At 40.8% G+C, this 22,152-nt stretch overlaps 1 protein-coding gene across 1 annotated transcript in view; it reads left to right on the top strand.

Moving 5' to 3' along the window:
* The first annotated feature begins 2,677 nt into the window (after window positions 1-2,677).
* Window positions 2,678-22,152, top strand: part of C10H12orf56 (chromosome 10 C12orf56 homolog) — a 78,709-nt gene continuing 59,234 nt past the window's right edge. The window contains exon 1 of the mRNA XM_012782380.2: window positions 2,678-2,970. Within this exon, the coding sequence (XP_012637834.2) occupies window positions 2,719-2,970 (252 nt within the window). The 5' untranslated portion in view covers window positions 2,678-2,718. The remainder of the gene's footprint in view (window positions 2,971-22,152) is intronic.

Genomic DNA, 22,152 nt, shown 5'->3' with positions numbered 1-22,152 from the left:
GCCGGGCATGGTGGCACATGCCTGTAGTCCCAGCTACTCGGGAGGCTGAGGCAGAAGGATCGCTCGAGCCCAGGAGTTTGAGGTTGCTGTGAGCTAGGCTGACGCCACGGCACTCACTCTAGCCTGGACAACAAAGCGAGACTCTGTCTCAAAAAAAAAAAAAAAAAAAAAGATGGGGAAACTGAGACATAGAGTAACTTGCCCAAGGTCACTCAACCACTGAGTGGGACAGATGGAATTTGAACCCAGGTCATCTGACTCTACCATTACATGCTCACAACTACTGCTGACCATCTCCGGGCCTGAGACCTCACTGTTCTGATGAAAGGCAAGGAGTGTGCTTGATCGCACAGGATTGGCACCAAATGCCTGTTGCATTTGGATGGACTTTAGAAGATTAGGAGTAAGTGCCTATCTCAGGTGCATTTGGGTTAACTATCCATGTAAAGCTTACCAAAAGATAAGTGAATACGAATACTTCATGTGTCTATAGTGCTCATAGAGTTCATATTTCATTGCATTTGATCCTCACACCAACTCTTTGAGGGAGGCAAAGCAAGGAGGCTCAGAAAGGTTAAATGACTTTCTAAAAGTCTCACAGGTAGTGAGCAGCAGGGTTAGTGCTCTAATCCAGTTCTGCTGACTCCACATCCAGTGATCTTCCCTCTATATTTAACCCCTTTCCTGCAATCTGAACTTTGCTGTTACCTTGGCAACAGAGTAGAACACTGAATTCCTGGAAACCATGGTATTGCCTTCTAGGTGTGCCACAAAGTTATAATAAAGTTCAACTGAGGTCACCTTACCCACCATTGTCTGTGTTAAATTCTATTCTTTATATGCTTCATCTTAATGTTTGTTAAGCTTACCTGTCCTTGTCACCAAAAGCTTGTTCTTGATGGGCTGCTTGGCAGATAGATCAGGTATGCTGTCTTTTCTGATCTTGGTCCAGTCAATTTTGTTTCTCTTAGTCCTGGGACGTGGGAATGAAGCAGGAAGCCTCAGAGACACAAAATAGCAGCCTGGAGTGAGGACTTTCCCCCTCCTTGGGCCTCACTTTCCACCTTTGATGTTGTCATTTGCCCCTCGGCTGCTCTTGTGAGATGTGGCTGCTCAGCAAAGGAGAAGAAGGGCCTTCGCCTTTCTGTTGGTTTGCAACAGCATGCTCTACTTAGAGTGGTTTGAATAAGGATAGTCTTTATTTTAGAGAAAATAGTCATGCGGCATCTTTTATCAATACAGTTTGTAAGGGATGGTGTGGTCTGTTCACTTTTCACCCCGGTATGAAATTAATGAAGAGTCAGATCAGATCCTAAGAAAACTTTAAATAGTCATTTAACATTTTGCCAGCAGGTGGCACTTCTCTCCTCACTCACCAAATGCAGTCTGTCTAGGAAACACTGTTCCTATTTATTTGCTCTACGGAGTTCCTCAGCGTGATCTTAGACTTAAATTTAGCCAGACCCAGACATTTCTCTTTCCCTTTTGTGTCAGGGTAGTCTACGATATCTGTTTACAGGTTTTCATATATTTATACCCTCTTTCGGCAAAGAATTGGAATTGCTTACAATATACAGTACACAATAGTAACATATTAAGAAAATGAGAATGTAAATGATGAAGAGTATCAAATTTGATTCAGAGTTGCCGGTAGCTGGAGCAATGAATATGGTTTCCATTACCAGGTCTTTGTGTGAATGGGGAGGAAGAGGGAATGACCTTTCTAGGATTTGAAATAAAAATGGAATTTCTCGCCTCTAGGGTTTTTCTGTTGTGCCCTTGTCATCTCTTTACCCTAATTTATAAGTTATTCCTGGCACGTAAAGACTAGGCAGTACTTTTACTACTATGTAGCCTCAGGGCTAATGTAATCAGCATTCTTCAACCTATCTGCATCCAACTTTTCAAGGTGCCAGCCTCACTCATTCATTCTACCTACATGGATTGTCCTGGGCATTGGGAACACAAGCATATCCTTTAGGTAGGCTTGAATGTGCCCAAATCAGTTTATGTTAAGAATCCTTTCAGAGAGCTTTTAAGTAGTTGGAGAAAGAAGAGCTAGGTTTACACTCATGAAAAAAATCAAGAGAGCGCTGTGCCAGGCAATGTTATAATCAGTCAAATGCTAAATCTGTGTGATTGGTTTTAATGGGTTCTCCTCGGGTTATTAAAAATATATCGGACTGCAGGGCACTCTAGTCCGGGCAACAGAGAGTCTGTCTCAAAAAAAAAAAAAATTAAAATTAAAAAAAAAAAAATATATATATATATAGGTAAATTCCAACTCTTTCAAGTTTCTCCCCAACTGGAAACCAGATCGAAACTGGCTTCCGCTGTCAATGCAGCTGGCATGGGCTGGCGTGGTCTGCAACAGCTGGGGAAGGAGGGGTGGGGGCTGGCCAGAGAGGCGGGCACTCGGGTCCCCTGGCCCCTCCGCCGGGCCTCAGGGGACTTCACCGAGATCAACCCCCGCGCCGGTCTGCCCGGGTCTGAAGGGCCGGTCTCGGCGCGCCCACGGCTGGGTGAGGTTGGGACAAGACTGGGGAGCGCGGCAGGGCGCGGAGGGGGCTCCGGGGAGGCAGACGGGGCGGCGGCCCCCGGCGGTGCGGGCCGGCGGCTTTGTGGCGCGCGCGGGTTCCACCGCCGGCGGCGGGAGGCGGGGCCGGGCGCAGGCGCCGGCTGGCTGCCCCGCCACTCGGCCGGCCGTGGGCGCGGGCCATGGGCACCCCCGCGCGGTCCGGCTTCCCTGCGCGCGCCAACGGCCGCCTGGACGCGTTCCTGCGGCGGCATCTGCCGCCCGAGGTCTACGACGCCGTCCGCGCCTACGAGCCGTGCATCGTGGTGTCCGACTCGGAGAACCACACCTTCAAGTACGTGGTGCTCAGCGACCGGCTCATCTACCTGACCGAGAACCCGCCCAAGTCCATCAGGCGGGCCGTGGCGCTGCGGGACGTCGTGGCCATCGACCTGGTGAGCAGCGCGCGCGGGCGGGCTCGGAGCGCAGCTAGAGCCCCCGTCCTCGGCCCCCAGGCCCGGCCCTCGCGCACGCGCCGAGGGGGAGGCAGACCTTCCCCATCCCGCCCGGGACTCCCGCACTCTCCTTTAGCTTCTTTCAGAACCGGCAGCCGCACAGGAAAGTTGTGGACTGCCGTGTGCACCCCGAATAAAGATGCCTTCCCCATTCTCTTGCGTCTGCTCATCCACCCATCTCCCCCTCCTCCCTGACAGGGCTACAGGTTTGAGAACGTAGTTCCCCATCAAAAATACCCTTTAAAGGCATTCCTTTGTTTATTAAACACCCAATACGTGGGAGACCCAAGGGATGCAAAAACGAAATAGGGCCGCTTTCTGGAAGCGGCTGTAGGAGACCCCAGAAGCCAACACCAATGCAAATAAATGCCATGTGTTGAGTGCTGTTATGCTTTGTTCACTTTTTTGTCCTCAGTGCTCAGAGCATGTTAGGTGCTCATTAAGAATAAATGAATGCCGAAATAAAAATAAAAATAAAAAAGTAAATGGAACAAAAAAAAAGAATAAATGAATGCTTTGGCTTTGTGCTGGGCTGGGTGCAAAAAAATAACGAAAAAAAGGATTTATAAAATTTTTAAATAAATTTAAAAAAAAAGAATAAATGAATGAATGAGTGAATGCGTTAATGAGATGAGCACAGGATGTCTTGCAATCTCAGGCAGCTCACTTGATCCAAACTGGGTTTAGAGCATGCTAGGAAAACTTCCTGGAAGGAGTGTCATCAGAGTTGAGCCTCGAGGGAGATACAATCTGGCATAGCTGTATCCCAGTTTTTAGTATGCTGCTACTGTATCCCTTTCGTCCAGGAATAGATGTACCTTACAAACCAACACCAGATTGGAAGCCCAGTCTCCTCTCCAATTACCACACCCCTCCCCCGGCACCCCAGAATTGGCTCCCTTTGTTTGAGCTGCTGTCTGGGTGTGTTCTTCCACTGGGGACAGGTGTCTCGCCTCGTTTTTTTCTTTTCTTTTCTTTTTTTTTTTTCTTTCTCTTGCCTGAGTGTCTCCGTTCCCCAAGGAAAAGTCTGGCAAGACTCTTGATGGAGCTGTTGTGCTGAGAGAATCATAGCTTGTTTTGAACCCATCTGTAAGGAAAGAATAAAACTAAATGAAAAAAAAAAACAAGACATTTTTTCCTACTTAAAAACCTCTCTGGGCTAATATCACTGTGCAAATGTATATGCTTATTTTTGAGTAAAAGTTGGAAGTAAAACCTTGCCTGTTTCCTTACAATCACTGTTTCCATTCTCTTGAAGTAAAATTTAAAAATTTTAAAGTTTCTTTTACCAAATGTTTTTTAAAATTTTAAATGTTCAGCTTTTTCTTGTGTCTTCAGTGTACATTTATTGTTTTGACAAAGAATGAATGATTTTAGGATATTGTTACCCTCCCCCCAAAAGAGACAGTGTATATATTTCAGTAGTTGTTATATTAATATATCTTTCTTTTTAAGCTGTCACAATCTGAAAAGTGTGGCAAGACCCCTAGGCCCCTCAAGTCAAGAATCCTGCAAAAAGGCATACCAATGAATTTGGTCATGCTTTCTATATGTGAGGTTTATCTTTCAGGCATAAAGAAGATTGTGTAATGTCTATAAATGTGCTGAACCAATCTAAGCTTTCAACATTGTTGGTAGATTGAATGCCCATCTTGCACAATATAGTTTAACTTTGGAAGTTGTGGTTGGCAGAATAATTACTCCCAAAAGATAACCCCATCCTAAATCCCCAGGGCCTGTGAATATGCTATGTTACATGGCAAAGTGGAATTCAGGTTGCAGATGGAATTAAGGTTGCTAATCAGTTGACCTTAAAACAGGGAAATTAACTTGGATTATCTGGATGGGTCCAATGTAATCCTATCTTTAAAAGTGGAAGAAGAAGGCAGAGGAAGAGTCAGGGGCAGAGTAATGCATGCAGCATGAAAAGACTTGCCCAGCCTTTAGAAGTTTTTTTTTTTTTTTTTTTTTTTTTTGAGACAGAGTTTCGCTTTGTTGTCCAGGCTAGAGTGAGTGCCATGGCGTCAGCCTAGCTCACAGCAACCTCAAACTCCTGGGCTTGAGTGATCCTTCTGCCTCAGCCTCCCAAGTAGCTGGGACTACAGGCATGTGCCACCATGCCCGGCTAATTTTTTTTATATATATATCAGTTGGCCAATTAATTTCTTTCTATTTATAGTAGAGACGGGGTCTCGCTCTTGCTCAGGCTGGTTTTGAACTCCTGACCTTGAGCAATCCGCCCGCCTCGGCCTCCCAAGAGCTAGGATTACAGGCGTGAGCCACAGCGCCCGGCCGCCTTTAGAAGTTTTGAAGGGAGAAGGGGGCCAAGGAATGTGGGCAGCCTCTAGAAGCCGGGAAAGGCAAAGAAACACATTTTCCCCTAGAGCTTCCAGAAGGTCCTGCTGACACTATTATAGAGACCTATTTTGAACTTCTGACCTCCAAAACTGTAAGAGAATAAATTTGTGTTGTTTACTGCCACCAAGTGTGTGGTAATTTGTTACAACAGCCATAGGAGACAAATACAGAAGTATTTCCTATCATGGTGTTTTAAAATGGGTACTCTTTTAAAAAATTAATTGTTTCAGTGATAAACAAATATAACTGTGCCAAACACAAATGCCTTAACAATCATTTTTTTCTGAACTTTTAGGAAATAGTTCTAAGGTTGTTATATAATAGCTCAGTGACTTGTATTAAGCTCCATAGGGTGCATGAAAAATGGGTGTCACAGAATTGCTTTACCTGGTATCAGTGAATAACCACAGAGGTAGTTGGCTACTGATCCTCTGTGAACACTAGGTGCTTACTCAGTACCACAATGTGTAGAATTATCCTGAATTGTGTTATGTCACATGTGGTCATCCTCCTACCCATGCAGATTCAGTCACTTCAGTTATATTATGTCGGGGCCAGGCAGCTTTGTTTTTTAGAACCAGTCCTTTCTTCCTTGAAATATAAACTATTTAATCTTCTTTGCTGCTAGGGTGCTGTCCTCTTTCTAAGGCCAATTTTTTAGACATCCTTTTCTATCCTCAATGGTTTTCTCATTTTACTCTACAAGTTTGTCCTGTTATTTAACTTTCAGTTGGCTCAGGTTCCCTTTCTGCCTTTGTTCTTACTGTCACATGGTTGCTGAATTTCAATAAAGTCCCTTAGCAAACCAGTCCTTTATGCCTTTGGGCCTCAGCCCTCCTCATTCCCCTTTGTCATATGTTGAAGTTACACTTAAGGGGTAAAAAAATAAACACAAAATACGGAGGAAATATATATATATATATATATACAAAAACTTAGTCCAGAGTCAGCACATGTTTTGGAGAAGGGTATAAGTAAGATTTCCCTTCCAAAAAAAATTATCTTCAAGTGCACTTGGAGATCTCAGTAGGTGTTTGATAAGCTTCTCAAAGAAGGGGTTTCCAAGGTTGCTTAGGCAGAGATTTTATAAAAGGTTGACATTTTCTATATTTATATTTCTTTTTTTTTGAGACAGAGTCTCACTTTGTTTCCCAGGCTAGAGTGAGTGCTGTGGCATCAGCCTAGCTCACAGCAACCTCAAACTCCTGGGCTCAAGAGATCCTCCTGCCTCAGCCTCCCAAGTAGCTGGGACTACAGGCATGTGCTACCATGCCCAGCTAATTTTTTATATATATATTAGTTGGCCAATTAATTTTCTATTTATAGTAGAGACGGGGTCTCGCTCTTGCTCAGGCTGGTTTCGAACTCCTGACCTGGAGCAATCCGCCCGCCTCGGCCTCCCAGAGTGCTAGGATTACAGGCGTGAGCCACCACCGTCCAGCCTTATATTTATATTTCTAAATTTACTTTTGAAAGAGTTCTCTAGAGTTCTACTCTAGCTGTGTACATCAAAATACTATTTAAGGGCCAAGCGTGGTGGCTCACACCTATAATCCCAGCACTTTGGGAGGCAGAGGTGGGAAGATTGCTTCAGCCCAGGAGTTTTAGAGACCAGCCTTGGCAACATAGTGAGACCCCTGCCTCTACAAAAAAATAATAAAATATTTAGCCAGGCATGGTGGCTTACACCTGTAATCCCAGCTACTTGGGAGGCTGAGGCGGGAGGATCATTTTAGCTCAAGAGTATAAGGTGCTGCAATGAGCTATGATGATACTACTGCATTCTAGCCCGGGCAACAGAGCAAGACCTTGTCTCAAAACAGAAACAAAACAAAACAAAAACCAAAAATACTATTTAAGCCCTCTAAGGTTAGACACATTTTTTAAGTGTGCAAACAAATACCTAGAACAGTCTATGGATTTCCTATAGATTCATTCTTCTTCAGAGATATCCTATCAACTCCAGGGGAAAAAAAAATCTATCAACTCTAGCAGCCCTTGCCCCTCTTTCTCCTTGTGCTTTCACCACTCTCCCAGTGAATATCCTCTCTGTAACCATCCCAGGCTCCAAGGTGCCTCTAGAACTGGCAACGAATATACTTTTTACAGCCTGGCCTGTTTGCCTGAGTGTACATTTTATCTTCCTTCAAGGTAGTTAAGATTGTCACATTTATAATCAGTTCTTTCATCCTTGGTGAGCCCATAGCATTCATTTATTCACTCAGACATATGATTGAACACCTACTTTGTGCTATGCAGTCTAAAGAGAATAATATGATCCTCTTCTAAAGGAGGAGACAGTCACTTGAACATAATAAACTAATTCAAAACAGTAGCATCTCCAATAGAGGCATTCCTAGGATGCTCTGAGACCACAAAGTGTGTTCTGACTTTGGTTAGAGAGGTGGAAGGAGAGGCCAGGGGAGAATAGATTAAGGAGGCAGAATAGCGAAAGGTGCCTAAGAGCACAAGCTCAGAAGTCAGACTGCCTTGCTTCAAATTCCAGGCCTGCCGCAACCTTGGAAAAACTACTTAACCTGTTTGTCTCGGTTCTTTCATCTATGAAATGGAGAAAATAATAGTAGCTACCTCTTGAGGCAATATCTTCACAATATGAAGATCAAATGAGATCTCATGTGATGCATTTAGCACAGTGAATGGGTCAGAACAAGTAATCAGTGCAAGTTGTTACTATTTTGCAGAAGAAGGACTCTTGAAGGATCAATGCTATTTTTCCAGGCATGTGTTGTGAACTTTTGTCTCTTCGAGCATTTAACTCTGCCTAATAATCAGCTGGGCTCAATATCTTAGTGATTTTTGTAACTGGTCCTGGCAAATATGAGAAGTTCAATATCTATTAGTTGAATGGGTAAATACATAATGAATGACAAAGCTTATATTGGTTGATTTACAGTTATAGCATTTTTTTAAAAATCAAGTTATTTTTTCACATTTTATCATCATATTTACCTATATTATGAAGGGAAGAGGGGTAAGTGTCCATTACATAAAAAATAAATGTTTTGTCCTTTCCTTTATAATCAGGAAAATGAAGTTAAAACAACAAAAGAGACACTATTTCATAGCCATCAGATTGGCAACATTAAAAAGCAAGACCTGGCTGGGTGCAGTGGCTCACGCTTGTAATCCTAACACCCTGGGAGGCAGAGGCGGGCAGATTGCCCGAGGTCAGGAGTTCGAAACCAGCCTGAGCAAGAGCAACACCCTGTCTCTACTATAAATAGAAAGAAATTAATTGACCAACTAATATATATAGAAAAAATTAGCCAGGCATGGTGGCGCATGCCTGTAGTCCCAGCTACTTGGGAGGCTGAGGCAGTAGGATTGCTTGAGCCCAAGAGTTTAAGGTTGCTTGAGCTAGGCTGACGCCACGGCACTCTAGCCTGGACAACAAAGTGAGACTCTGTCTCAAAAAAAATAAAAAATAAAAAAAAAAAGTAAGACCTTTGTGTTTGGTAAGATGTAGAGAATTAGGAAGTCCCTTAGATTGTTGATGGAGCATAAATTGGTACAACTATTATGGAGAGCCATTTGGCAATATCTAATAAAGTTGTGTACCTCTTACTATTTAACATGTCCATTCTTAGTATATGCCCCAAATTTGTATAATCTTGACATATTATGTTCAAGAATATTTATAACAACATTATAATAGAAACAAATTTAAATATCTATCAATAGTAAAATGAGTAAACAAATACTCTATAATAATTAAAGGAATGAATTAGATCCGCTTGTACCAATACAGATATATCTCAATAACATAATACTAAGTGGAAAAAAATGTTGCAGAAAGCTATATACAATATGATGCCATTAATATAAAAATAGACCAAAATACTCCATGACTTAGGGATACATATATATTTAGCAACAGTCTGAAAACATTAATGATTAACATTAAAGTGAGTGGTTACCTCTGGGGAGTGATGGTGAGTTCAGGCAGGAGAGCGTAAGGGACTTAACTTTTTAAAAATCTGAAGCACACATGGCAGAGTATTTCCTGGCTGGAGGTGCAGAGGTGTTCATGACACTCTGTACTATTTTTCATGTTTCAAAATTTTAAAAAGTAATATTCTCTGTTTGCCCTTGAGAGAGTTCCATTTGAAATTCATATTCGATGACTGAAACATTTAAAAATAAGATCTAGGAATGACCAGTCACCAAGTCTCAATTATGCGTGATAATGGAGATGAGAGTGAATGAAACTAAAATCCATAGAGGATGGAATTTTTAAAAAAAGCCCAAAAACTCCACCTTTAGCTAACTATCTCCACTAGGGTTTATTTAGAATGGATTGAGTTAGGTTCATTTCCTCATTCTCCCTAAAATCTTCTAATCAAGCGTTTAGGATGTTAATAAGCGAAGGAGTGGCCAAATGAGAGGGGAGGCTAGAAGGAAAAAAAGGGCAACAAGAATGCCAAGCAAATGCTAAAGTGAATAAACAGTCCTTAGAGCTGAATATGGCATTTACAGTTAAATAATGGAACCAGGGTAGAGTTGCTGAGAAAACGGATTTTTTTCTTGCAGTGCTTGAATTGGATCATATGATGTACTTAACCCTTCGGTGGATCCTCATTGCCCTCAAGGTTAAAACCCAAACATCCTAACTGGTGGACAGGGTTCTTCATCTTCCAATCCCTGCTCAAATTGCAGCCTTGCTCTTCATCTAGTTCCCCCCTGCATTTCAGCCACAGAGAGAACACTCAGTTCCCTGGCTGTGCCAGATCCTCCTTCCTCTGGGCCTTTGCAAAAGCTGTTCCCTCCGCCATGACCTCCCCTTCTCCTTCCCACCTGTTACTTAATCACACTGGCCCTCCCAGCCACATGAATGGATTACCCACTCCCCAAACCAGGCCAGATTCCCATCTCTTTTCTCCCATGGCATCATGTGCATGCACCCTCCATACATTTCTCACACTTACTCTCTCTTCTGTCAGTGTGCTGGCTTGCCCACCTCCCCCCCTCACTGGCTTGACAGCTCCTTGAGGATTTGGACTGTTTCTCTAGCATGCAGCACAGGGCCCAGCACACAGCAGGCACTTAAAGAATTGTGTAATGAATGAAAGAACTTGGTCCATCCTATTAACACATGTTCACGGGCAGCTTGCTTCTTCATTAAGCAAGCTAGATAATTATAACTAACAATTATTGAATGCCTACTATGTGCCAGACGCTGTTCTAAGCACTTTACATATGTTAACTCTTTTGATCTTAACTCAAAAACTATTTCTTTTGTGCTTGAGCAGAAGCTTGTTCATGCTTTTATTATAGGACTTAATATATTGTGAAGCTCCTGGAATGCAATAGTCCACGTAGTCTAGCCATCTCCAGATGTGTGTGCTTACCGTGTAGAATATCACCAGACACATAGATGACACTTAGCATATGATGGAAGGACAGGGTGATGAAGTTGAAAGTACCCATTATTATTATTATTATTATTATTTGAGACAGAGTCTCACTCTGTTGCCCAGGCTAGAGTGCCGTGGCATCAGCCTAGCTCACAGCAACCTCAAACTCCTGGGCTCAAGCGATCCTTCTGCCTCAGCCTCTCAAGTAGGTGGGACTACAGGCATGCACCACCATACCCAGCTAATTTTTTCTATATATTTTTAGTTGGCTAATTAATTTCTTTCTATTTTTAGTAGAGACGGGGTCTCACTCTTGCTCAGGCTGGTCTCAAACTCCTGAGCTCAAATGATCCACCCATCTTGGCCTCCCAGAGTGCTAAGATTACAGGCGTGAGCCACTGCGCCTGGCCTGAAAGTACCCATTATTAAAATGTCCATTATTACCTCTTCTACAAGGGAGGTGGTTTCCGTTCTTATTTGATACTACATCCTCTTCTTCCAAACTTCCAGTCTTGAAGCTTCAAGTTAATTTCATGTATTAAGCACTTGTCTGTGTGACTATATTTCATCCAGGGCTTTCCCTTCCCTGAAGCTGGACTTTTTTTCCTTCATATTTTTATGTCTACTATAGCAACTTGTATTATTTTCTCTTCTGAAAATGCCTTTTATTCCTGAGGTCAGCAAGCTTTTTCTGTAAAAGGTCCAACAACAAATACTTTAGATTCTGTGTGCCCTATAAGTTCTGGTCTTATGTCTTTTTTGGAGAAATTCAAGTCCTTTTAGTTTTTTAATTAATTTTTATTTTTTTATTCATTATTATTATTTTTTGAGATAGGGTTCTGCTTTGTTGCCTGGGCCAGAGTTCAGTGGCATTATCATAGCTCACTGTAACCTTAAACTCCTGGGCTTAAGCAATCCTCCTGCCTTAGCCTCCCGAGTAGCTGTGACTATGGGTGTGTGTCACCTGTAGAAATTTTTCTCTTTTTGTAGAGACAGGATCTTGCTATGTTGCCCAGGCTGGTCTCGAACTCCTGGCTTCAAGCAATCCTCCCATCTTGGCCTCCCAAAGTGCTAGGATTATAGGCATGAGTCACCATGCCCTGCTGCCCATTTTTAAATTGTATTATTTGACTCTTTTTTTTGTTTGCTGTTGAATTGTAGAAGTTTCTTATATATTCTGGGTATTAACCCAGATACAGATACATGGTTTGCAAATACTTTCTCTTGTTCTGTAGATTGCCTTTTCACTATGTTGATTATTTCCTTTGGTGTTCAGAGATTTTTAGTTTCGTGTAGTCCCACTTGTCTATTTTTACTTTTATTGCTTGTGCTTTTGGTGTCATATCCATGAAATCATTGCCAAGACCAACGTCATGAAGCTTTCCGCCTATATTTTCTTCTAGGAGTTTTACAGTTTCAGGTCTTAATGTTTAAGTATTTAATCCTTTTTGAGTTGATTTTGCATATGGTGTAAGCAGATATGGGTACAGTTTCTTTCTTTTGCATATGGATATCCAGTTTTCCTAATAACATTTGTTGAAGAGAGTATTCTATCCCCATGTATTTTCTTGGTATCCTTGTTGAAGATCAATTGACCACATAGGCATAGGGTTATTTCTGAGTTCTCTATTCTGTTCCATTGGTCTATATGTGTGTTTTTATGCTAGTGACATACTTTTTAAGTTACTATAGCTTTATAATATATTTTGAAATCAGGAAATGTGATGCCTCTAGCTTTGTTCTTCTTTCTCAAGATTGTTTTGGCTATTCAGAGTCTTTTGTGGTTGCCTAAGTATTTTAGAATTGTTATAATTAGCATCTTAATTTGTAAAAATTTGGTACAAAAATTTTGCTTCTATATAGCTCTCCCTCCTTTGTGCTGCTATTGTCATACAAATTACATTTTCTATATTGTGTGTCCATTAACACAGATTTATAGTTATCGCTTTATGCAGTTGTCTTTTAAATTATATAAAACATAAAAGAGTTACAAACAAAAATACATTTTCACTTTCTTATTTTTACCTATGTAGTTATCTTTAAGAATGTTCTTCATTTCTTTATTTGCATTCAAGTTACTCCCTAAGTTCCTTTATTTCAATCCAAAGGACTCCCTTTAGTATTTCTTGTAGGTTTGCTAGTGCCAGTATCTTTCACAAAGTATAGATTCTTTGGGATTTTTTCATAAGGAATGTTCTTAATGAAATGCACAGGTAATTACAGAGCTATGTAGATAAACCCTCATCCTCAAAAATAAGGCTCTGCAGATGCTCTTTGTCTGCATCTTTGCAAAGATGCCCATCTGGTTCTTTCTGATCATATAAATACATTTCCTGAATATAAGCATTAGCACAATTAAGTTTTTTTTTTTTTTTTTTTTTTTTTTTTTTTTTTTTGAGACAGAGTCTCACTTTGTTGCCCAGACTAGAGTGAGTGCCATGGCGTCAGCCTAGCTCACAGCAACCTCAAACTCCTGGGCTCAAGCAATCCTTCTATCTCAGCCTCCCGAGTAGCTGGGACTACAGGCATATGCCACCATGCCCGGCTAATTTTTTCTATATATATATATTAGTTGGCCAATTAATTTCTTTCTATTTATAGTAGAGACGGGGTCTCGCTCTTGCTCAGGCTGGTTTTGAACTCCTGACCTCGAGCAATCCGCCCGCCTCGGCCTCCCAGAGAGCTAGGATTACAGGCGTGAGCCACCGCGCCCGGCCAGACAATTAAGTTTTAATATTGTATCATACAAACCTCTGGGCCAGAGAAATTTAAAAAAAAAACAAAAAAAGTTTTAATATTGTAAAGTTATAATATAGTTTTATATTAAAAAAAAAAAAAAAAACAAACCTTGTTCAAGTTAAAAGAGAGTTCAAACCTATTCTTTATTTCCTTGTTTTCTACATGAGGAAATCAAAGCCAAAATAGATTAAGTAACTGGACCAAAGTCACTCTGATAGTGCGTAGTGGAGGCCACAGCAAAAGTCAGATTTCCAGTCTGCTGGTTCAGAGAGTTTCCCCATCCTTCCAAATTTCTGTCAAGGTGTCAACTGTGATTACCTAGCTTGGCGATAATGTACTTAACAATTAGAGCACAAAACAATGAATTGGTCCATAAAAATTTAATTAGAATAATTTATGTTAGTTAATTAGATTGCTATTTGCCTGATGGCTTTCCTTTAGGACACTTCAATACTGTCCCCTCAGGAATCTGATTTCTAAGCGATTTTAATCCTGACCTGTGTACATTGTGTTAAGTTCATTTTTTAGGCTTTGGTAGGCTGAAGTTCTCCTTCCTGTTTCCTCTTTGACAGGAACTCCGCAGGTGGACAATTTATGAGAATGCATAAGAAATAAGAGCCACTGGAGCATAATGGGCCAATTCAGTAATTAGGAAATTTGGAATTTTTGAGTGTTGTGTGTGACATTTGTTATCATAGTAATCATATTTCTGTAGTAGAGTAACTCTCTTTAAACACTGTCTCATAGTGAGAATAGAAAAATCCACTTTATTGTGACATTGTCCTATCTCATAATAAAAGCAATTTTATTTTTAGACCCATAGTATTTTAGTTTCCTGATATCTGTATGTTTTATATTTTGTGTGTTATTGTGTACAAGTTAAGAAGTTATTGTGTGTATTGTGTACAAGTATAAGCTTCATTTTGAATCTCTGATCTGCCACTTAGTAGCAGTGGAAACTTGAGCAAGTAACTTAACTCTCTGAGCCTTAGGTTCCTTGTATTCTCTTATAAAATGGAAATGGTTTTAACAACACATGGGATTTATGAGGATTCAGTGAGATAATACCTATAAGGCACTTAAAAGAGCATGTATTGGCTCACGCCTGTAATCCTAGGTCTCTGGGAGGCTGAGGCGGGCGGATCGTTTGAGTTCAGGAGTTCAAAACCAACCTGAGCAAGAGCGAGACTCGGTCTCTACTATAAATAGAAAGAAATTAATCAGCCAACTAATATGTACAGAAAAAATTAGCCGGGTGTGGTGGCGCATGCCTGTAGTCCCAGCTACTTGGGAGGCTGAGGCAGCAGGATTGCTTGAGCCCAGGAGTTTGAGGTTGCTGTGAGCTAGGCTGACGCCACGGCACTCACTCTAGCCTGGGCAACAAAGTGAGACTCTGTCTCAAAAAAAAAAAAAAAAGAGCATGTATTGAGCACTCAATAAGTGTGAGTTCTTATATCCTATGTGACATAGTTGGAACATTTAATTTTTTTCTTTTCCCCATATTCGTGCTTGGGAGAATCTGGCCACAAGAATCAGAATCTTGAGTCCTTGGAAGAAGAAGGTGGACTGGCCCCTCTCTGACTTAAAGCCTGGGATAGGATAAGGCCGTGTAGTACCCAAAGGAGGCAGACCAAAGTAGTCTAGACAGCCAATGGCCTTCTGCCTGGGTGTGGTTGTCCTACTGTGTAGAGGGTTCCCAAGCCCACTGTCCTGCTTGCCGATTCACTAAAAGTACCCACAGAATTCAGAAAAGCTGTTACACTCACAGTTGCATTTATTACAGAGAAAGGATACAGATTAGAGTTAGCAAAGGGAAAGGTGCATGAGATAAAATCCAGGAGAAACTAGGTACAGGCTTCCAGGTGTCCTCTCCCAGTGGGGTAGCATGGGCATGTTTAATTCTCCCACCCACATGTGGCAACATGTACAAAGTATTGCCAACCAAGGAAGCTCACCCAAGCTTTGGTGTTCAGAGTTTTTATTGGCGGTCAGACACGCAGCACCTGCATAATTAACTTACTGACTTCGGCCACTCAGACTCCAGCCCCTTCACCTCTTCACTGCCCCGCATCTTTGAGCAAAAAACAGAGGGTTGCCATAAATCACATTGTCAGGATAGACTTACTGGTCAAACTGGTACAGGATGGCCCAAGGTCTTAGACATACAAAAACACTGTTGTGGGCAAAATATTCCAAGGCTCAGAGACTATCTCCCCAGAGTGAGTCAAGGGCCAGTCCTGAAGACAGGCCTTTTTTCAGAAGTTCAGGGTTTGAGCAACTCAGGCCTCCTGAGTTAACCTTTTCCTGCATGCTTTCCTATCCTTTTAGCCTCACAGATTGAGAGAAGGTGCACCTGACTAGTGAGCCAGTATGGTTTCCTTTTTTTCCAGGTAAGAAAAGGTAACATAATTGTTTTAGATTTTTCCCAAGGGCCAGATTTTACTGGGAGAATAACAGTTGGTGCACCACTTGGCTCCAAACCACCAGTGATAGGGGTTATATAGTTGGTACCTTCCTTAGAGGCAAAGAAAGTCAGGCCAAATATTAGAAAGTGCTATAACTTAGGCATTGTTTGAGAGAATTTTTATAATATTGACTGGGAGTGAGAATTTAGGAGGCCATTTGCAAATAACTCCAACTTCCCCAGCCTCAGTTTCTAATGAGAAAAGACAGCTAAAGTTACTATTTATGTTAGTGGGGCATACAAGGATAGCACTGGGTCAGTAACAATCTTATGCAATTATAATTGAAAGAGGTGATTCATCAAATATATATAAATAGTATGATTTAATTATTATATTAAAAGTTTTTGTCAGCAAATCTTAGAAAAAAATGTTAGTGTCCTGATTTGGACTTATAAATTATTTTCACGTAGATATTACTCAGATATTACCTGTGCTAAATAGGGTCTTGATAAAAGCAGCTCTTTCAGCTCTGACAAACAGTCCTAAAAATATAAATTCAATTCTGTATGAAATAATGAAAAATCTTATTCCCAACCTAAATAAGCAAAATATCCATTTACAAAATAGAATTTTACTCATAATATTTTGAGCTTATTTTAAGACATGAAGTTAGAAAATTTTAAACAAAATAATTCCACTGGGCCATTAAAATATCCTTCCTATCTATCTATTTTTCTATTTATCATCTATCTTTTCATGCTTTGGGGTAAAATGGAGGTTTTGCCTTTTAAATTTTCTGAAGATGCCTCTGATGTAAATGCAAAAAATTTTTTTGAATAATACTATGTCTAAAATGAAGCATGTTCTTTGGACTAAGCTTTCTTGCCCTGTTCAGTGCTCACAGTGGAGAAGCTTCCAGAAAACTCTTTACCTCCCACAGATGTGTAAATTTGGCTTGTTTAGCTCCTAGGAGGTCCTCTTACATTTCACAAATATGCTGTGATCTTTATAAAAAGACTTTTAGTAGAAGGAAAATTTCCTTCTACTCATCTTAGGTTCTTTGGCTGGGGCCCCTGTAACAAAAGACAGATTAGCAAGAGAAAAGCATGTAAATGTATTTAATGTAAGTTTTATGTAACGCAGGCATTTTCATAAGGAAATGAAGACCCTAAGAAGTGGTTAAACCTGGATGTTTTTATGCTAAGCTTGATGAAGAGTGGAAAGTCATGGAGAAATATGCTGGGACAAAGAAACCGTATGAGCCAAGTGCGCTGAACTGGGGGAAACCGAGCAAGGCTGTTTAGGCTGTTTCCATTCCTGTTCCTTTCCTCTGGTTAGAGAGAGGGCAATTTTCACATGAGGGTCTTTAGCCTGCTTCAAAGGAAAGTCAGAAAATCCTTCCTGGATTTTATGACCTGCTTCAGGGGAAGGTCAAAAAGCCCTTTGTGTACATGTCCTTCCTCAAATTCCTTCAGTTTAAAATATTCAGCATGGCAAGGTGCCATATTTTGGGGTAGTATGTCCTGATCTTTATCAAAAGCAAATAAAAAAGAGAAAGAGGAAGATACCACCTTCCTCTCTTTAACAGTTTGTGCTTTTAATTCAAGTCCAAGTTGAATTAAATGTTTTTGTAAGAATGTTGATCTGTTTGCAATTTTGTAGCCATAGGCTTTGCAACTGAGATTATGATTGTTGAATGAACCAATGAGAGAGAATGAAGGAAATGAAAAGTGATAGATCATTTTGGCACTACCACTATTCATAGCTACTTTCTTTTTATCACATCTGTCATCATCTCTCCTTGTACAGACACAAATGTGTCCCCTTGGCTGTGTGACAGCAATCAGTGTAATCATCTGTCACCTCCTTACAGTGATGGTGGCCTTGCGGGGTGTATAGAAATGGCTCTTTATTTATTTATTTTTTTGTTTTCTCATTTATTTATTTCTTTATTTATTTATTTTTTATTTCGGCATATTATGGGGGTACAGATTTTAAGGTTTCAATAAATGCCCATTCCCCCCTCCCCTCAGAAATGGCTCTTTAAAAGTTAGATTGCTAGGCCAGGTGCGGTGGTTCATGCCTGTAATCCTAGCACTCTGGGAGGCTGAGGCGGGCGGTATTGCTCGAGGTCAGGAGTTCAAAACCAGCCTGAGCGAGACCCCCCGTCACTACTATAAAGAGAAAGAAATTAATTGGCCAACTAATATATATAGAAAAAATTAGCCGGGCATGGTGGCGCATGCCTGTAGTCCCAGCTACTTGGGAGGCTGAGGCAGGAGGATCGCTTGAGCCCAGGAGTTTGAGGTTGCTGTGAGCGAGGCTGACGGCAGGGCACTCACTCTAGCCTGGGCAACAAAGCGGGACTCTGTCTTAAAAAAAAAAAAAAAAAAAAGTTAGATTGCTGTAAACATAAACTATCTTCATGAGTCATGTTAGACATTATCCTTATTGCCCTCCAGCCCCCCAGTTCGTTGGTGACAAGTTTTCAGGGAAGAATGCACATATTTGTGTTTTATGACTGTGAGATGCCAGGATCACTGGTTGAAATATTGAAAACAGCAACAAAACAAATCAGCCAAACAGCTGCCTCTATCATATCATGTAGATCATTCTTAGAATTAAAAACATATATAAATATATATATATATTTATAATCCCACCATCCAGAGATAACCACAGCTAGTCACACACAAGAAAATTTGATGTACAACATACCAAACTATTTTCTGTGTATTAATACACACACACGGAACCATACTCTACAAACTGTTTTGTAATCTGCTATTTTCAGTTTACAGTATATCATGGACATGTTTCTGTGCCAATGAATATGGAAAAAATTTACATGAATGCTTTATATGAATGCTACCAGAGTGGTATTTTTGGTTGTTTTGTTTTGTTTTTAAAGACAGGGTCTCAAACTCCTTGACCTCCAAAGGATTACAGGTGTGCCACCACACCTGGCTATCGAGTATTGAAGGAAGGTATGGTGTTCTTGAATGACGAAGTTTACCAAGTTCGATGATTACTGTAACTAAAAAAGAGGTCTGACTCTACTTCCTTCAAAACAAAGGAATTAGAGGAATTATCATAATGTGGTTGAAACTCTGACATAATAGTGAATCCAGCTGCTTGATTACTGTTTGGGTTCCACTGTTGCTTTTTTTTTTTTTTTTTTTGAGACGGAGTCTCACTTTGTTGCCCAGGCTAGCGTGAGTGCTATGGCGTCAGCCTAGCTCACAGCAACCTCAAACTCCTGGGCTCAAGCAATCCTCCTGCCTCAGCCTCCCGAGCAGCTGGGACTACAGGCATGTGCCACCATGCCCAGCTAATTTTTTCTATATATTTTTAGTTGGCCAATTAATTTCTTTCTATTTTTAGTAGAGACAGGGTCTCGCTCTTGCTCAGGCTGGTTTTGAACTCCTAACCTTGAGCAATTCTCCTGCCTCGGCCTCCAGAGTGCTAGGATTATAGGCGTGAACCACCGTGCCCTGCCCACTGTTGCTTTTAGAAGAAAACCTTTTATCCCCCCAAGATAAAATTCCCACTCTGACTCCTAGTGGAGATGTGGTCTTTAATCTTAGTTGGTTTCATAAAATTGGCTCTGGAGACAGACTGCATGTCTTATAATTCTAGTTCTACCATTTGCTAGTTTTGTGAACTTAACTCTTTCTGAACCTCAGTTTCCTTGTTTGCAAAATAGGGTTAGTAATAACTACCTCATGGGTTTGTCGTAAGGATTATATAAGATGATCTATGTGTTGTGTTTCATAAACTGTGTCATTATTATTCAAATTATTATAAATACTTTGTTCCTCTGAAACAGCTGATAAGCACTTTGATTCATAAATATTTACCTACTTATTTGCACTCATTCTCTACTTAAAGCATAATTTTCATCAGATTAATACTAAGTACACTTGGAGTCACAACTAGTTAGATCAAAGTCCTAAGAATACTCTCATATGGATTTCACAGGGATTGGAGAATTTATGTAAAAGAAGAAGCTGTAAAGGAAGTTGGTGTTGTTTGAATGTCTTCCCCAAAACTCATGTTGAAATTTAATTGCCAGTGGAATGGTATTGGATGTGGGACCTCTGAGAAGTGATTAGCTCATGAGGGCAGATTAATGCTATTATCTCAGGAGAGGGTTCCTGATAAAAAGAATGTGTTCAGCTTGATTTCCTCTCTCTGTCTCACCCACTGCTTGCCCTTTTACCTCTGCCGTGGTATGGCCCTCGCCAGATGCCAGCACCATGTTCTTGGACTTCTCGGTCTCCAGAACCATGAGGCAAATAAACTTCTGTTCTTTGTAAATTACTCAGTTTGTGGTATTCTGTTATAGCAGCAGAAAATGGATAATAATATATAGATGAATATTTACATGACTTCAGGGTGGCATTTATTTTTTCTTTTTTTAATAAGAGTTAGGGTCTTGCTCTGTTGCCCAGGCTGGAGTACAGTGGCATGATGATAGCTCAATGTAACCTCCAGCTCCTGAGCTCAAGTGATCCTCCCACCTTAGCCTCTTGAGTAGCTAGGATTACAAATGTGCACCACCATGCACAGCTAATTTTTTTTTCTTATTTTTTGTAGAGATGAGGTCTCACTATTTTGCTTAGGCTGGTCTTGAACTCCTGGCCTCAAGCAATCCTCCTGCCTTGTCTTCCCAAAGTGCTGGGATTATAGGCCTAAGCCACCTTGACCTGCTGCATTCTAGACATATATCAAAGGAAGAAATAGGTTGGGTGAGGTGGCTCATGCATATAATTTGATCACTTTGGGAGGCCACAGTGGGAGGATCACTTGAGGCCAAGAAGCCAAAAGTTCAAGGCCACCCTGGGCAACAGGAGAGTGAGGTTACAGTGAGCTATAATCACACTATTGTAGTCTAGCCTGGGTGACAGAGTGAGACCCATCTCCAAAAAAAAAAAAGAAGAAAGAAAGAAAGAAAGAAAGAAAGAAAGAAAGAAAGAAAGGAAGGAAGGAAGGAAGGAAGGAAGGAAGGAAGGAAGGAAGGAAGGAAGGAAGGAAGGAAGGAAAAAAAGAAAGAATTAGGATAAAATTTGATAGTTATAACTTTATCACATAGAAAATTTAAGTTTCTATATATTTTTAAAAATCACAAAAATTTTATGCAAATTATAGCATTATGAAATGGTTCAAAGACAATGAAAAGCATATGCAATCTGGATGGATAAACTAAATAGGATATTGACTAATATTTTTTCTCTCAATTCAAAGTCTTTCTTTTTTCAGAGATGGGTTCTTGCTCTGTTGCCTAAGCTGGAGTGCAGTGGCATCATCATAGCTCACTGTAGCCTTCAACTCTTGAGTTCAAGTGATCCTCTTGCCTCAGCCTCCCAAGTAGCTGAGGCTACAGGCACTCACCAACTCACCTGTCTTACTCCTAACTTTTCAATCAGATGCTACTGCTGATTGTTATAAAAAGGGAAGTAGGTTATTAAAGAGAAGATATAAAAGTCTTAAGTGTTTATGAGACCTTTTCCCTTTTAATCAAGAAAAGAAAACAGAGCACTTTGGAGAGAAGAACATTTCCAATAATTTAAACCTAGATATTTGCATTCACAGAATCTGTAAATGGACATTGTCTCCTGCATAGAAAAATCTTCATTTAAACCCCTTTAAAAAAAATCTATTTTAGGCCAGGCGCAGTGGCTCACGCTTGTAACCCTAATACTCTGGGAGGCTGAGGCGGGCGGCTCGAGCAAGGTTAGAAGTTCGAAACCAGCCCGAGCAAGAGCGAGACCCCGTTTCTACTAAAAAGAGAAAGAAATTAACTGGCCAACTAAAAATATATGGAAAAAATTAGCCGGGCATGGTGGCACATGCCTGTAGTCCTAGCTACTCGGGAAGCTGAGGCAGGAGGATCGCTTGAGTTCAGTAGTTTGAGGTTGCTGTGAGCTAGGCTGATGCCACGGCACTCTAGCAGGGGCAACAGAGTGAAACTCTGTCTCAAAAAAAAAAAATCTATATTTAAAATGGAAGTGAGGAGGGATATATTTTAACAAATAAAAGCACTGTTACTATTTATTCAGCAGTTCTACAGTGTAAATAGTTTCTTGGGTTCTGTTGCTGAGCATATTTTTAGCAAGGACTAAGACAAACAAAGGAAGAATTGGGACGCCTAACAACAAGAAGAGGAAAGATAGACTAGTGGAGAAAACAGAAAAAAAAAAAAAAAATGAACGCACTTTAAACTTACCCTTAGCTTCGGGGGA

This window comes from Microcebus murinus, chromosome 10 (genome assembly GCF_040939455.1).
Source record: "Microcebus murinus isolate Inina chromosome 10, M.murinus_Inina_mat1.0, whole genome shotgun sequence".
Classification (NCBI taxonomy): Eukaryota; Metazoa; Chordata; class Mammalia; order Primates; family Cheirogaleidae; genus Microcebus; species Microcebus murinus.
This window is presented reverse-complemented; position numbering and strand designations above follow the sequence as displayed.